The sequence below is a fragment of the Sorex fumeus genome, unplaced genomic scaffold (assembly GCF_029834395.1).
Source record: "Sorex fumeus unplaced genomic scaffold, SorFum_2.1 ptg000047l, whole genome shotgun sequence".
Lineage (NCBI taxonomy): Eukaryota > Metazoa > Chordata > Mammalia > Eulipotyphla > Soricidae > Sorex > Sorex fumeus.
Window position 1 is genome coordinate 5,779,190 of NW_026606104.1, and position 16,723 is coordinate 5,795,912.

The 16,723-nt window shown below is 57.6% G+C and overlaps 1 protein-coding gene across 1 annotated transcript; it reads right to left on the reverse strand.

Moving 5' to 3' along the window:
- Positions 1–1,657: 1,657 nt before the first annotated feature.
- HDGF (heparin binding growth factor) lies at positions 1,658–11,955 on the reverse strand. The gene is made up of 6 exons (XM_056122848.1): positions 11,574–11,955; positions 4,459–4,535; positions 4,206–4,344; positions 3,433–3,618; positions 3,090–3,334; positions 1,658–2,984 (listed from the first exon to the last, which is right to left on the reverse strand). The coding sequence occupies exons 1-6, from the start codon at positions 11,658–11,660 to the stop codon at positions 2,978–2,980; spliced, it is 741 nt and encodes a 246-aa protein (XP_055978823.1). The 5' UTR covers positions 11,661–11,955; the 3' UTR covers positions 1,658–2,977.
- Positions 11,956–16,723: the final 4,768 nt, after the last annotated feature.

Consider the following 16,723-nt stretch of genomic DNA (forward strand, 5'->3'; position numbering starts at 1 on the left):
CTCGCCTGCTGGGAAATGTGGTCCAGGCGCAGGGCGGAAGCTCAACCACGCGGCCGCCTCTCTGCCGCGGCCGGAAGTCGAGTGTCCGGAAATGCAGGAAGCGTGAGAACGCCGCGGAGCATGTCGGGAGTTGAAGGCGAAGCCGAAGAGGCGCCTGCTCGACCTGCAGGCCTCTGGGAGTTGTAGTTCCAGGACAAGGTGGCTCCATTTTCTGGGTGATTGTCTTGTTAGCCTCCCTTTTCAGGCAGCAACCTTCCAGCCTACTGCCTGTCCGAGGGGTTCAGAGCTGATTAAGAGATTGCCTCATGCCCTCTGCAGAATCGGTGACACGTGGAACCGCTCGATGCGGCCACCGAATGTCAGGTCCAGAAGGAATCTAACAGGTATTCCTCTCTCCTAGTCTGTACTGTGAGGAACCCATCCCTGGCCCTCCTTGCCAGTTAACTGGGGACCCTAGCTTTGCCCCTTTGAGTCAAAATTGTTTCGACACAGTCCATTCCCATGGCCAGGGTGGCATGGCTTATCCTGGCACCGTCTCACACTTACTTGTGCAAACCTTTTTTTTTTTTGAAAGCTCCCCTGGGGGCCAGAGCCATAGTACAGCATAGGGTAGTTTTTGCCTTGCAGGCGGCTGACCTAGGCTTGATCTATGTGGCACCCCATGTGGCCCCAGAGCACCGCCAGGATAATTCCTGAGTGCAGGGCCAGGAATAACCCCTGAGCTAGGCTGGATATGACCCAAAAAAGCCAACAAAGATAAAAATAAATTAAAAATAATAAAAGCTGCCCTGGTGCTATGGGGGAGCGTGTGTGCTTGAGGAGCCAGAGGCAGTACAGCAAGGCAGAGTGCTTGCTTTGCACAGTCTACCCGGGTCAATCTCCAGTGTCCCATGAGGTCCAAGCCTACAGGAGTGATCCCTGAGTGCTGAGCCAGGCTTAAGCCCAAGCATTGCAGGGTGTGGGCCCAAAACAAATGAAAAATGTGGCTGAGCCGTGGAATGGTGACTTCTTCAGGTGGATGGCTTTTGGTACTTGTTTTGGTCACACTTTTAGGCCACACAGTGCAGTACTTGGGCTAATCCTGGCTGTATTCAGGTGTTCTTCAGGGACTGGGACCGGCACCAAGAAACCCCACATGCAAAGCCTGTGGTTTTGGCTACAGCTTGAGAATGCAAGAAGCTGGCAACCCACACCACAGAAAGCTTGATTCTGTTTGGGGGCTACTCAGCAAGGTGCTCTGGGGTGCTACTCCTGGCTCAGTGTTCAAGGGTTCATTCAATGCCAAGACTCAAACCAGGGCCTCCCACATGCAAAATATGTGCTCCAGTCCTGAGAAGCTGATTTTTAAAAATTATTTCAATATCCCCCCCTCCCACTCCCCCTCGCTGGAGCAATAGCACAGCAGTAGGGCATTTGCCTTGCACGCAGCCAACACGGCCGACCCGAGTTCGATTCCTCCGCCCCTTCAGAGAGCCCAGCAAGCTACCGAGAGTATCTCGCCCGCACGGCAGAGCCTGGGAAGCTCCCCGTGACGTATTCGATATGCCAGACACAGTAACAAGTCTCACGATGGAGTAGTTACTGGGCCTGCTCGAGAAAATCGATGAACAATGGGAGGACAGTGATTCCTCCCCCAATAATCAGTCAGCATCCAAGGTAGTAATCAACAGGTTTTTATTTCCCTAGAACTGAAATCGTCTACAGTTTTCAGAGCTACACTTCCAAAGCTACAGTCAGCAATTTTTCATCAGAGCCCAAGGGGAGGGAACAGGGGTGAGACGAGATGAAGGGCGCGGGAACCGCCAAAAGTGGGGGAGGGTCTGCGTTATTTCCCCTGTCCTCTCAGTGAGTGACAATCACATCTGATGACAAAGCTGAGGGGACTGGTGGGGGACGTGAATGGGAAATGTCACTGGAAGCAACACAAAAGCCCCCACTACAAAAGGAAAAGCCATCGAGCCCCAAGGAGAAGGGGAGCCTCCAAGTACACCCCAGGAATGGGGCGAGAGTGAGGGGAAAAAGAACGTCATGGGAGGACACAGAGAGGAGTTGGGGGGATTCTTTCTTTTTTTTTTTCTTTTTTGTAGTTTTCTTTTATTAAAAACATTTCCTAAAAAATGTGTTTTTTTTCCTTTATGTCTGGGTGATATGGGACTGTAGGCTGGCCTTGAGTACTGTGAGGGAGGGGAAACAGGGGGGCCAGGGGTCTCCCCGAGCAGGGTGCCCCCCTCTGGCCTGAGATTTAGAGGAGGACAGATGCTTTTCCACACTCCCCACCCAAGGTGGGTGCAGCCAAGTGTCCTGACCAGGATCCAAAGCTCAAGCAGTTTGGAATCCCCTGGAATCTTTTGATAATCAATTACAACTCCCAGAAACTCTGGGACCCACAAAACAGGAGAATGGATATTGCCAATCGTCAATCATCAGGGAGCCCCCCAGCTCCCCAAAGCTGTCCGGTTACCCCTGAATCCAGGCAGCAGGGCCAACTGGTATAGGGGGACTGGACAGGAGCTCCAGACATCACCCTGCCCCAGTCTGAAGAGCACCTCTCTCGCCTCTACCCCTTCCTCTCAACTTGGAACCCCCCTCCCCATCAACTGAGAGGTTCTGAATACTTGGGGGAAAGGGCAAGGGGTGCCCTAGCCCAGAGGCAGAACCACTGGTACCAGGAAGACCCTGGCAGATGGCTCTGGAGGGAAAGGACAAAAGGCCTCCTGTCACCCCAGGAGCAGAAGACATGGCTTGGACCCAGACAGAGCACAGAGGTGTGGAGACACAGAGGTGGGGTCCAGGTGGCCTGCCCCTTCCTGAACAATCTCCGGGGGCTGGGCTTAGAGCAGGGACAGTGAGTGGAAGAGGGAAGCGAGTTGGGGGAGGGGGGAAGGGGTTTCCCAGTTTGCAGGCCATGGCCAGTTTCCCCAGTAGCACCCAGACAGCAGCAGGAACGGGGCGGGGGCTCCTCTTGAAACATTGGTGGCTACAGGCTGCGGGGGAGGAGTGGAGGGGAGAAGGGTTAATGGCGCGGCCCTGGTCTGGCCGAGTCCCCCTGCAGGCCCTCCTCCTCTCCTCGGTGGCCGGCCTCCGCTCACCTCTCATGATCTCTCATGCCGGGGGCCTCGGCCTCTTCCTTGGTCGTCGCCCCCACCTCCTCGTCGTCGTCGTCCTCCTCGTCGTCCTCCTCATCCTCCTGAGAAGGGCCCCGGCCAGAGCCAGGCTCGGTGGCAGCTGTGCTGTTCTTCTCCGGCTCGGAGGGGACTGGCCTCTCCACCTCCACCGCGCCCACCTCCTTCTCCCCTTCTGGCTCGGCTGCCTCCTTGGGACGTTTGGGGGAGTCCTAGGCAGCAGCAAACAGCGATTGAGCACACCCCCCATGTCGCCCAGGCCTCCCGCCAGCTGAACGCCCCGGGCCCTGGGCGGGCAGGCGGCACTCACCTCCAGCAGGTCCCCCACTCTCCGCTTCAGCGCCCCCTTCTCGTTCTTCTCCTTGGTGGGCTCATCGATGACCAGCTTCCCCTCCTCGTCACTGCTGCCCTCCGCATTGCCCTTCTTGTCGCCATCCCCCTCCTGGGCCTCGGGTTCGGGCTCGGGCTGCGTCACCAGGCGCTTTTTCTGGGAGGACTGTGGTGGAGAGGCGTGGCTGAGTGGCACCCGTGGGGGGGGGGTCCCCCACGGCTCACCCCCCACAGCCCTTCGCTCCTTCCTTCACCCTCCTGCCCCCACCCCCGCCCGTGCCCAGTCTCAGGAGACCCACCTCTGTCGGGTTAGCCCCCGGGGAAACCCACTGGCCGGGCAGGCAGGGCTCTGTGCAGGACGGGGGAGGGCTGGAGCAGGAGGCAAAACCTCGGGTCAACTTCTCCCAGGGGGAGCTGGGACCCTGTCCCGCGCTGCCCGCCGCCCCTCCCCCCGCCCCGTCCTGCCCAGCGCACAAGCACTTCCCCTGGGAGCCTCTGTGGGAAGGAGTCAAGGCCCGCGCGTGCCTCCCGCGGCCCAGCCCAACTACTCCCCACTTACCGCTGCCATCCTGCTCTGCACACCCCCCTCACCCCATCGTCCACCTACCTAGCCCCCCCAGTGCCTCCTCTGACCAATGCTGGCCTGGCACAGCCCATTCCCAAAGACGAGCTATGTGTGTGGGGGTGTGGGGGCTCGTGGAGCCCAGGGCACCCCTGCTTCCAGGGGCTCTCTGGGGGCAGCTGGCAGCTCACCTGGTAGCCGGAAGCCTTGACCGTCGGGTTGTTCTCGATTTCCCACAGACCCTCGCTGAACCCTTTCCTCTTGTTGGGCTTGCCGAACTTCTCCTTGGATTCCTCATACGGGAAGAGGTCTTTGGGGCCCAGGAACGCCCTGGCCAAGAGATGGGAGGCCCTTGCTCTCCAGCCCCTCACGACAGTCCCCCACCCCGGCTCTCCCTGCCACAGTGCTCCGCCCTGCCCAGCCCCACCCGGGCTCCTCACTCACGTTTCATGGGTCCCAAAGAAAAAGACTTGGTACTTGTTAGCGGTTGACTTCACTGCGGCCTCCGGCATCTCATCAATCTAAGTGGGAAACAAAAGACATGAGCTCCCACAGCGTCTATGCTGTCTAGGCCATCAGGCCAGCGGCCCCATGGGTGGGACACTCACCTCACACCAAGTCAGACCACATGCTCGCTGCAAACCCTGGAGCCCCCTCCCACCCCCCCCCACCATGCACAGATGCTAGCGCAAAGGGGGTGGGATGGGGGAGGAGAAACACTCTCTTTGGTCCCCGGGTCCCTTTCTTGTAGATACTGCTGCTCTGTATCTGCGACATGGGAGAAGACAGACGTGGCCACAGCTACGAGGACACTTGGGCCTGCCAGGCACTCCTCTCCTGGCCACAGCACACATACAGGTTCTTAAACTGCGTGCACGGGGCCAGAGTGATAGTCCAAGTGGGTAGAGTGCTTGCCTTACACACGGCTGACCTGGGTTTGAATCTCAGAGCCCCCTGAACCCCAGCAGGAGTGATCTCTGAACCCAGAGGCAGGAATAAGCCCTGAGCCACAGCTGGGTGTGGTCCCAAAAGCAAACACTCAAATCACGGTGCTCCCTGTGGGTAGGGTACCCTTTCTGGGGCTGTGGTGGAGTCAGAAACTGCCTCTGTGGCCCTGCTGGCCTGATGTGCATATGGGGTACAAGGGATTCAAATGAGTTCCTGTGCTAGTCCTCCTGGCCCCTCTACTCGCCTTCACCAACATAGCCACCACTACCATATCACCAGTAAGCCCCCCTCCCCAGGAGGAGCACCCAGGCACTGCTGGGTGTGGCCCCAAACAAAATTAAGCATGTACCTATCAACAATCTACTCCACAAGGACAATCTACTCTACACCACCATGGTGCTGGAGAATCGCCAGAAGGAAGGTACTCATCTTCACCCCCGCCACCCCCCCCTGCAAGGCATGTATTACCCAAACCCAGAGGCAGCAGCACACACTGGGTGTGGCCCCAAATGAAAGGTGTGACCCCCTTATCAAAAACCAGTATGAATTGGGGCCCAGAGATAGTACAACAGGCAATGTGCTTCCCTTGCACATGGGTATGATGGGGTTTGAGGTTTCATGTAGAACACCAGAACACGCCCAGGAGTAATTCCTAAGTGCAGAGCCAAGAGTAACCCGGGGGCATGTCAGTGTGTGGCCTAAAAGAACCAAATAAATAAACACCAACAAAACAAACAAAATGTACTGTCCTAAGTACTTTATCCTCTTGCTTAAAAGTTCTCAAAATACCAAAAAGATTCCCCACCCCTGCGATGCTCAAGGGTTACTCCTGGTTACTCCTTGCTTTGTGCTCAGGAATTACAACTCTGCTCAGGGGAACCATATGGGATGGGGAGATCAAACCTGGCTAAACTAGGCGTAAGGCAAAAGCCCTACCCACTGTACTACTGCTCTGGCCCCCAGGGGTAAGAGCCATTTTTCTGCTAAGAGCCATTTAGATAATGTATAACATCATTCCCAGACCACACAATACAGCAGCTGAAGAAAAACAGGAGCAGACCACGTGATTTTTTTTTGAGGGGGGGTGGGGGAAGGGCTGGGTCACAGCCAACTGCTCACTGGCAGGCTGGGGGAAACATGTGGGGCTGGGGATCAATCCCAGGTTGGCCAGGTGAAAGGGAGGTAGGTACTTTACTGGGCATTCCCCAGTCCCTTTTCCAGGGCCTATCTCCCCCATGTGATGTTAGGGATGATTCCCAACACTTCCACCAGCATCCACATGACTTTGTATGACTCACTGATCCTCTCTCTGGCCTCATTTTCCTCATCTGTAAAGTGGAGAGAACCAGAGGATTCAAGCCCAGGTTTTAAGAATCAAATGACTGCGATACTCTCCTCTTCCAGAACTGGTCCTTCTGCTCAGGCTCAGCTCCGTCACCCCATTAATTAATAACGCCAACTCCCTCCCCCACCATCATCCAAGCCACCTGCCTGTCACTTCCTCCAGAGAGCGTCTCCATCTCTCCCAACTTGCTAGCCTCCCCGATGAAGCTCTAGCCCCCAGTCCTCAGTGTCCCCGTGATTCCAGTTTTACAGCTCCTCATCTCAGCACCGGGCAAAGGCATCTGTGGTTGACCTGGAACCGCTGCCGCCTGCCCACAGGCAGAGACCCGGTCGGTGCGCGTATCTGCAGTGCAGGCCAGAGTACCCCAGAGGGGGAAGGCCAGACTGGGGCAGAGTAACCTGCTTGCTGCTTTGGTGGAAGCAGAGCGGGCAAAACCAAGGGGCTGCTTTATTCCACAAGCCCCCTCCCCGAGGCCGCTGCACAACACTACGGAAGCCCCCTGCCGGAGCCAAACCTCATTTAACTCGACAGAGGAGGATACAGAGGTTCAGAGAAGTGAGGCCACCCCAAATGACAAGGCAAATCCGTGCTGGCGGGGTCATGGGCCCCATCTCTGGACTGGACGATCCTTTATGCCAGTTCTGGGGGCGGGGGGGGGCTGTGAGTGTGTGTCTGTGTGTGTGTGTATGTGTGAGCGTGTGAGAGAGGCCTGCCGGGGTGGGGTAGTGCAGGGCTGTGAGTGAGGTCAGGGAAATGAGAACGCAGTGGCCTGGGCAGGCCCTGGAAGCTGCGGGCAGGCTGGGCTGGGGGAAGGGTGGCGGCGGCGGCGGCGAACTACAACTCCCAGCAGCCCCTGCAGCAGCCCCGGTGGCCAGGCTTCCCGCCGGACAGAGGCCAGGTGGCCATGTTGACTGGGGCCCCCGACGCAGCTAGAGAGGCCGGCCAGGGCAGCGATTCCCGGGCGGGGTGCGGACGGGGACCGAGGGCCTGGCTGGGAGTCGGGTGCACCCAAACCGGCCGAGACACACCCAGCGGAGGGCGGGGTCCGGGCCCCACCCCCCCACCCCCGGGCCCAGAGGCATCCTGCCCCACCAGACCGTCAGTCCTCAGGCTCCGGGCCACCTCACCCGGTGCCCAGTGGCCTCTGGGGACAGAGGTCCAACCCCTCCCCCAGCAAGATCCAGCACCAACTGGGTCCTCCCCGAAAGGAGGCGAAGTTGGGGTGTGAGCGCAGGGGGTGGGAAAGGCACGCGGTTCCCCCCCCCACAACAGGATCTCCATCGTCATGGCAACCCAACCCCGCCCCCGGGGCCACTCAGCAACCAGGAATGTGACCACCCCTCCCCCCAGGCGCGCGCTCGCTCCCTCTCTCGCTCAGATTGGGGAGGAGGGGACAGTCACACACACACCCCACCCCCAAGTCAGGAGTTGGCACCTGGGGCCCGGCAGGGCCTGAAACCACATGGAGGGCTGGAAGGGCCGGGGCCGGGGTGGGGGGGGTGGGGGGGAGGAGCCAGTGGCGCCAGGACACCTGGGTCCGGTTACCAGCCCCAGGGGGAGGCAAAAAACAAAATGAGTCTCTGGGGCTTAGGGACCTCGGGAGACAGGCAGGGACAATAATAGCCAAGCCCGTCCCTAGGTCGCTTCTCCCAGGATTTCCAAGCACTGGGAACAGCGGGTGGGGTGGGGATCAAAGGGGCCCCAGCGGGCAGCTTGGGGCTGGGCATCCGCAGTGCCTGCACCTGAGCACAGAAGAGCTGCAGAAAATGTAGGCTGGCTGGGGTGGGGGTGGGGTGGGGGGCGGAGACGGGGGTGCGGCTGTGGCACAGACACCCGGGTCCCGGCCAGGGACCAGAGGGTGGGTGGGGGGAGGGGTCAGCCCCAGGAGCCCGCGAAGTTCTCCCCGGAATCAAAGCCAGCCAGAAGAGAGGGAGCTGAAAGATGTGACAGAGGGACCCAGGAGGCCGCCAGCTGCCCAGCCTCCCGGGTGGGTGAGAAACAAAGGCTGGATGGGAATTAAAAATAGACAGACCGAGCCACACCAGATACGCCTGAGCCGACTCCCAGCCGAGCACGGGGTGGGCGGCCGGCAGAGGGGCACCTCCCACCCGCACCTTGAGTTCGTGCCCCCGGGGGAGAAGGGCAGGTGAGGGGTACTCTCTCCACTGAATGGGTTTCTAGCCCCCTGCCCCCAAAAGAAGTCAGGCCCTCCTGTCCTCCTGGCTTCAGGGGAAGCGTTTTCCTTGCATCTGGAAGCGAAGGGTGGTTCTCCCTCCAGGGAGTGGACACGAGGTGTCAGGGGATGCCTGCACCCCCAATACAGACATTTGCCTCCCAGGCGGTGCCTTTATATCCAGGCTGTGACTCAGAACAAGTGAGTCAAGGCTAAGTGGGGCAGGGCGGAGCCAACTGAGTGCTGGGGACCCCATGCACCCCTTTACCAGTCCATGGAGGGACTCTGCTCACTCTCAGCCATCCCCAGGAACCCATGCAAGTTACACACCTCCCAGACACATCCACTTCCACCCGGACCTTGGCCCTCTCAGTGCCCATGGACAGTCCCAGAAGGGAGCTTCCCCTCTTCCCGAGACTGAAATCAAACCCAGGCCCAGCATGGGGGTGGCTGCCCAGGGCTAAGGGAGGCAGCAGGGCCCAACCTCTCAGCCAGCCTGGGCTCTGCCTGGCACATGTAGGCTCAGGCCCGCCCGATCTGACCCAGGAACCGGAATATCTGGGACAGGAGGTAGTTGGGGCTTGAAAAGTGTGGCGAGCGGGAGAGGCAGGAGAGAAGGGGAGGGACTGAAGGAGGAAAGATGGGTGAGGCCCCGGGAAGCTCAGGTTTTCTGGGACCATGAAACAGGAAGTGGAGAAAGAAGGAAGGAACCTGGGGGAATGGGGGCGGGGGGAATCCCTGATTCTTGGAGATTAATAATCGTGAAGTGCTTGGAGATCCCCCAAGAAGTCAGGCCGCAGGACGAGGGGCAGAAGGTTAAGATGGAGTCACCCCATCTTTGCATACCACGTGGTCTGAGGGCCGGGCAGGGCAGACTCCGGGAGGCAGGTCTGAGGAAGGCCAGGCCCAGATCCCAGTGGCCTGTTAGGCCAGGCAGCTGCCCTCCCCCACCCCCACCCCCACTCCCACCCCCACCCGGCCACTCAAGCTCAGCATCCAGGAACAGGAGGCACATCTGTCTGTGTTTTGGCCTTGGAGAGGACGGTATCTAGAAGACAGCAGCACTGGGGGTGACCCCTCCCGCCTCCAACAATCACAATCAACAGGCCATAGGCAGGCTAGGGGAGGGACCCTATCACTTGGGGGGATCTGGTAGGATCCCCATCCCCCAACCCTAACTTTTATCTACTAGGTCCAGGCATCCAGAGAGCAAAAGACAAGGTCTCTGTGTCACCCCCATCCCAGAGGCCCTGGCAAGAGAAGAAACGAATAGTGGCTCCAGCTCCTGTTCACCCCAACTCCAAAGGCCCCCAAGAAACAAGAGGTGCTTCCTTTCAGGGGCCACTAAGAACCCTTCTGCCCCATGCCCTTTCCTCTCTTCCCTGATCCAGATGCAGTTCCCCGCAGCCCACATTCCAGCAGTGCCCCCTCTCCAGGGTCTGGCTCTGGTGCTGGACTTTGTCCCCTCCCCAGAAGGTAGGAGGAGAGGGAGACCTGGGTTCAGTTCTTGTCCTGACCACCAGGGCCTTGGCATCTGGTTCAAGAAGCCAGTTGGATCAAAGGTGCAGGCTAAAGTACATGGGCGCTCACAAGCCATCCACACACTCGACCACACACGTGCTCCCCAGCCCACCCACCACACACGTGTCCCCCCCCCCCCCCCGCGCTGTGGCATCCGCCTCATGCTGACCCCAAAGGCAAGCCCACTTATCTATACTTCACCCCAACTCCAGAAGCCAGGCTGCTAGAAGTCTGAGAGAAATCCCTGGGAGTGCAAGGCATATGGGACTGGGAACATTCCTCAGGAGCGCGCTGAGGGAGGAAGGGGCACTTGGGTGTTTTCCAGAGTGGCCCCAAAGTTGGCCCGTAACTCAGCACAGCAGCCAGGGGCCTGGGGCCTGCTCTACGGGCCTGGCAGGGTTTCAGGTCAGATGAAGAGACACAGGCTGTTGGGAAGAGTAAGCCAAAGCCACAGCCCTGCATTTGGCCTCCCCACCCAGAAGTCCCCTCCCGCCTAGCTGTCCTGCATTCCCTCCAAAGCAGTTCTCCACGAAGGGACCGCCCCGGTTGCCCCTAATAACCTGGGGGCCTCTCTCCACCACCTCCACTCAGGCCCGGGAAGTCGCCAGTCACCCTTCCTCCCTCCCAGACGGTCTCGGTCCTTGCAGGGGAAACGTGCAGAGCACATCAGACTAGCCTTGGGGGCCCCACCCTCCCACCTGGCCAGGTGCAGGGAAAGGGGGTATTGCACGCAGGTGGGCTGAGCCGACCACATGGCACAGGGGCCCGTTCTGGCGGGAGAGGCTGGTGCGTGGGGGGAGGGTGAGGAAGGAAAACTCAGGCTCCGCAAGCGTACAACTAAGGGGCAGTCTCGACTGATCCGCCCAAACCGTGCACGGGTCCTCCGCGTCTCCAACCCCAATTTCAACTGGCAGCATATGGAGAATTCCTAGGGGGGAGTTGGGGGGAGGGGGGCGGGAGAGCAAAGGGCCCTGGCGGCTCATTCCCGAGCCAGGTAGATGCCGCTTCCGCCGCCCCAACCATTCCTTGACCCTCCCAACTTCAGGCGCCCCGAAGTTTTTTGGAGACTCCGACTCCGCTTCCATCTCTCCCCTTCCTGGACCGGATAAGCATTTAATCCGGGAGGAAGGATTGAAAGTGGCAGCCAAGATCAGGGAATAATTCCGAGGTCTCTAAGAGGGTGGGGGGTGAGTGGGCGGAGCCACGCGCCCGGCCCAGACCCCGGCAGCGCGCCCGGGCCCCGGGGACCGTGGGGGCTGGGGAGGGGGGGCGGACCTGAGCACGCGGAGCCCCGAGCCGGCAGTGACCGGCGCCCCGGGCTCCCCACGCCGCGCACACGCCTCTCGGCGCCGCCGCCGCCCCCCACCCAGCCCCTGCCCCTCGCCCCCCACCATTCCATAAGCGGCGGGTGGGCTCGAAGGCGCTCGGCGGCGAGAGAGGCGCGGACCCGGCTGCCCGCCCCGCCGCCCCCACCCCACCCCTTCCGCGCGGGGCGCTCGTGCCTTCCCGCGTGTTATGCAACCCCGGGACCCAAGGGGAGATCGGGGGGCGGCGGGCCTCCGCGCAGCTTACCCGGGCCGGCCAGTGCGGGTAGCCCTTCATCTTGGCGAACACCAGGTCCCCGCATTTGTACTCCTTCTGCCGGTTGGACCGCGACATGGCGGGACTCCGGGCGCCCCGGGCTCCGCGCCGGGCCGGCAAGCGCGAGCCCAAGTTTGCGCGTGCGGCGGTGGCGGCGCTGCCGCTCCGCTCCGGCCCGCGCGCGGCCCCCGCCTCGATGGCGGCCCCCGGCCCGAGCTCCGGCGCGGCCACGGCGTCTCGGGCCGCGCGCGCCGCACGGACGGGGCGGCCGGCGATCCGGGACGAGGCGGTGGCGCGGTGGGTGCGCGCTCGTGCGCTTGTTTGTGTTTGAAATTCAATTGCTCCCTCCTCGGCGCGAGGCCTCTTCCTCCACCCCCCGCCTGGTCCCCACTCCTCCTCCTCCTCCCGGATCCCTCCTCCCTTCCCCACTCCTCCTCCTCCTCCTCCTCCTCCCCCTGCGCGCTCCCTCCCGCGGCGGTTTGATGCGCGCAGCTGCTTGACGCCCCGCGCCTGCCACTGCCCGACGCCCAACCTGGAGCCGCCTGGCGGCGCGCGGACACCCAGGCCTGGGGAGCCGAGCGCCGAGCGCGCCGAGCAGGCTTTGTGTGCCCGCGGTCGGTGGGTGCCCGCCCGACCGCCCGCCCGGGAGGAGTTGGCGCCCGGCTGGACGGAGCGGCCTGGCGCCCCTCCCCCGGCCCTCCTGGGACGCTCACGGCCCCGGCGCGGTCCGCTGTCACGTCCACGCACAGTGTCCCCCTGCCCTCTTCCTCATCCCAAGACGCTCGTGTAGGCTGGGCACGGGGCGAGGGGTCGCTCCGCGCCGCTGCCGGCAGAGGTTTTCCCCCCACCCCAACATTACCCCTGCCCCCGGACCTCGACCGGCAGGCTGTAGGGTGAGCCCCTCCCCGCCCCCCAATCGGGATTTGCGTCCTCGCGAGGGCTTTGGTTGAGGAAGGGCTTTGAATTGGATAACCGGGAGGTGTTGGGGGAGGGGGGCGGCCGGCTCTGGCACAAAGTGGCCACGTGCCAGGTGCATTAGCTATGTCTTGGTTTCCCCCATGCTACTCCCTGAGCTTCAGAATTGTCTCAGTCCGCAAAGATGAACCCCTTTCTATCAGGAAAAGACTAGCATGCTTATGAGTCTGAAGACGGGAGCACAGGCACATCTCCCTGGGGCGAGGGTAGGATGGGAAATCGAGGAAGACCACAAAGGTGGTGAATAGGTTAGCCAGGAATGTGATTTGGATGGATTCTGAGGCCTCCCCACAAAGCCTTGGATATCCTCTAAGAAGTGAGAAACAAAACCTCTGGCCTCTTATGAAGCCGAACAAAAATTCCATAATTACATTTTTTATTTAAATGTAAATTATGATTTTGGTTTTAAATTTGCCCAAATTCCAGATACCTAGGATCACTTAAGACTGGGGATGGGGGTGGAGTGGAGAGATAGTACAGCTGGTAGGGCATTTGCCTTGCACATTGACAGAACCAGTTCAACCCCTGGCACTCCACATGGTTACCAAGCCTCCCAGGAGTAAGACCTGAACACAGGTGGGTGTGGCCCAAAAAACAAAAATGAATTAAGATTTTTTTTTTTAAATCCAGTTCTTATTTTTAGTGGGGAAAGGGGCTTGGGGCTACACTCAGGTATCATTCCCGGCTTGGGACCATATGTGGTATAAGAGATCCAACCAGCATTAGCCGCATACAAGGCCAAGTGCCTTACCTGCTACTATCTTTCTGACCCATCGATCCTTAAACTTCTGCATCAAAATACTTGAGGTTAGTTTTTCATTGTTTTTACTTGTTTGTTTTTGTTTTAGGGCCACATTCAGGTGCATCCAGGGCTCTCATCCAGCATGACCATACTGGGGTGGGGTGGGGGATGTACTTACTGCTCAGACCAGTGCTGGGGGACCATATGGTTTCCCAGATTTAACCCAGGGCTCCTTCAGGCAAAATATGGCTTCAGCTCTTTGAGCTCTTTCCATGGTCCCAAGTATTTGAGATTTGAATAGGTAGAATACGCCTTGGCAAGTTTTCTTGCTCCTACTTCCATATGTAGGCAAGGAAGTGCAGGATGGAGGCAGAAGTCAGCTTCCATCTTCATCTGCTCTGTGCTAGGCCAGAGTAACTTGTGGGGCTCCCTGAATTTCTTGGAACCCTTTCCTCCACTGTAAGGTGAGATATCATGACCGCCTTAGGGCTGAGCTATAAGACAGTGGGTAAACCGTTTGCAGCCAACCTGTGACTCCCCAGCAGTGCATCTGGTCCCTGGAGTTCTACCAGGAGTGAACCCTGAGCACAGGGCCAGAAGTGTGCCCTGAGAACAGCTGGGTGTGGCACCAAAACCAAAAACAAGACCACCCTGTCCACTTCATGCTCGGAGAGGCTGCTTGTCCTGAGCCCAGGCTCGTGGTTGGCCCATCTAGCCTTCATATCAGATGGTTGTGTCCTTATGCCTGTAGCAGTGCATTGCACAAGCATTGCCTTTATAACAGTGTGGCTTCTGCAGAATTTCCCTTTGCATAGGTGTCCCTCTGGCCTTGTCCACAGGCGCGGCTGGCACGGTAGGATACCCTTCGAGGTCCTGTGGCAGTTGAGAGCACACCCTCAGCTGACTTGCCCATTTGTTTCTATAGCAAATCCCAACTTGTTACAACAGAGCAGCTAGATTCCAGTTGGTGTTTATGCTACAGTGCATTCCAATTTGAAAGACAGCATAATGGTACAGATTCTGTCAGGCTAATGCCTTCTATTCTTCATCTTGTTGGGAGAGAGGACTGTTGGGGCCCTTAAAAAATGCTTCCGAAAAATCCCAGATCACAGTCGTTTCCTTGAAGTGTCCAAGACCCATGTTATAAATATTATCCGTGGTTGTGCAGCAATCATGCTTAGGAACTATTTTCCAATTTAGTGCACCCCAATTTAGTTAAAGCCAGGAGATCTATCCCTTGGTGGCATAATAATAGCCTGTCTGGAGGTGGCAATAACGCTTCTAAATCCTCTGTACAAGAAATCTCTTGGGCCTGCCATTCAGTCCACCATGCAGATGTTGGTTGCATACGAACAACCAGGGTTCCCTTTGTGCAATAATCTCCCTCCTAGGCCTTGGTTGTAATTTAATATCCAAGTTCTCCTTAAAATAACAGCATCAACCAACTCACAGCTGCCCCTCAAAACCAATTCAGGAGCCACAGAGGGTCAGTTAAGCAGGGGAGCTTAAGCCAACTTCCCCTGGGATTCAGGCCTAACTTCATGCTTTGCAGACTTTGATATGCAAACAAATCACCTGGGACTCCTCCTAAAAGGCAAATTCGAACTCCCGGGATTTAGTGTGTCTGTATTTCTAATAGGTTCCAAGGTGTCCCCGCTGCTTAGAACCACCATTTCTGATTTGGGGGACTGTCGGCTTCCTTCCCATTCACTCCTGAGCCAGCCTGGAGTTTTGGCTCTGGTTCCCGCGCTCCACACTGCACTATGACCTACTCCTCACGCTGCTCCTAGGCCTGGCATTCTCTTTGGAAAACAGAGGAGAGGCAGATGGGGAGTTTTAAAGCCAGTGGTTTCCAAACTCCTGTCCCAGCCGGGGATGTGACTTGCCGGTAAAGCACATACCTCACAAATGTAAGACCTAGATTTTGATCCCCAGCACCACCAAAAGTGAAAAGGCCCCCTCACTGACCCCTTCCACTCCTAGAACCCCAAATGAAAGTTGTAAAGTAAGAGGTAAAGGTTTCAGTGTCTGTGCGCCATTTGGAGACCGGTTGCTTCTGAACAACTACCTGAGTCTCAGTTTTCATGCCTATCTGGTGGGATTTTGATGAGAACTGGATGAATTAATTGATTTAAAGTACTTTGAGGTAGGGGATGGAGCAGTAGTACAATGGGTAAGGCACTTGCCTTGCACCTGACTTATCAGGGTTTGATACCTGGCGTCATATAGGGTCCCCAGAGTCCCACCAGGAGTGATCCCTCAGCACCACCGAGTGTGACCTCAAGCCCCTCAAAACAAAAAATGCTTTGGGATCAAAGCAGTGGTACAGCAGATAGGGCAGTTGCCTTGCACACAACTGACCATAAATATTCACATAAATACAGTGCTATGGATAAAGTATTTGATAAAATGTGTAATCACTATCACATTTCGGGGGGGGTGATGGGGTGGGGAGTGGACACACCTGACAATTCTTGGGGCTTACTCCTGGCTCTGCACTCAGGGATCACTCCTTGAGGGCTCGGGGAACCATATGTGGTGCTGGAGATCAAAAACAGGTCAGCACTGCAAGCTCCTTGAGCCCTGTCCTATCTCTCCAGACCTTATAACTGTTATTGTGTTAGATTCTGAGTAATGTTTAGTTTGAGAAATGGGTTCCTCTATGGTTAGGTGGTGAGATGCCTACCTCAGGCCCAGACACAGTTGACATTCTGCAGGGGATGAGGGTGGTCAGTGTGGGCTTGGAAGTCAGTTTACCTGAGTTTAATTCTTTTCTTTCCTGTGGTGCTAGTTTCCAATGCAGGGCCTCATAATACAAAACATGTTCTCTAGGCCTGAACCATACCCCACCCATTTTACCTGGGTTTGAGTCTCAGCTACATGATTCAGCGACTGCATGATTCACCAACTAAACTACTCAACTTACCTGAGCCTTGGTTTCCTCATCAGTAAAATAGATTTAACAGATCAATTCATAAATACCTGTCACAGGACCAAAGCAACGGTTTGGTAGGTAGGGTGCTTATCTTGCATATGGCTAACTTGATATCACATATACCACCCTGCTGGAGTGATCCCTGAGCTCAGAGCCCTGAGCACTGTCAGGTGTGGCTGCAAAAAAAAAAAAAAAAAAAAAAAAAAAAAACCAAAAACCAAACCAAAAAGAGTGCCTGGTTCCTGGTAGGTATTGTTTGCTGTGTGTTAGTTGTTGACTTAGGAGCATAATGATATTCTCCTTCTTACAAATACTTAAGTTGGGGCTGGAGTTGGAGTGATGGTACAGCAGGTAGGGTGCTTTCTCTGCATACAGCCAGTCGGTGTTTGATCCCTGGAACCATAACTGGGGTTACCCTGAGTCTCGCCAAGAATAAGTCCTGAGCAAGTATGGCCCAAAAAAAGAAAAAAGAAAAAACTTATGTGGAGG

Excerpts from the sequence above, each read along its gene's own strand:
- HDGF (XM_056122848.1), bottom strand. The coding sequence starts at position 11,660 with ATGTCGCGGTCCAACCGGCAGAAGGAGTACAAATGCGGGGACCTGGTG. Across the intron at positions 3,619-4,205 it reads TCAAGGCTTCCGGCTACCAG|TCCTCCCAGAAAAAGCGCCT; the intron begins GTGAGCTGCCAG and ends TCTCCACCACAG. Across the intron at positions 3,335-3,432 it reads GAGTGGGGGACCTGCTGGAG|GACTCCCCCAAACGTCCCAA; the intron begins GTGAGTGCCGCC and ends GCTGCTGCCTAG.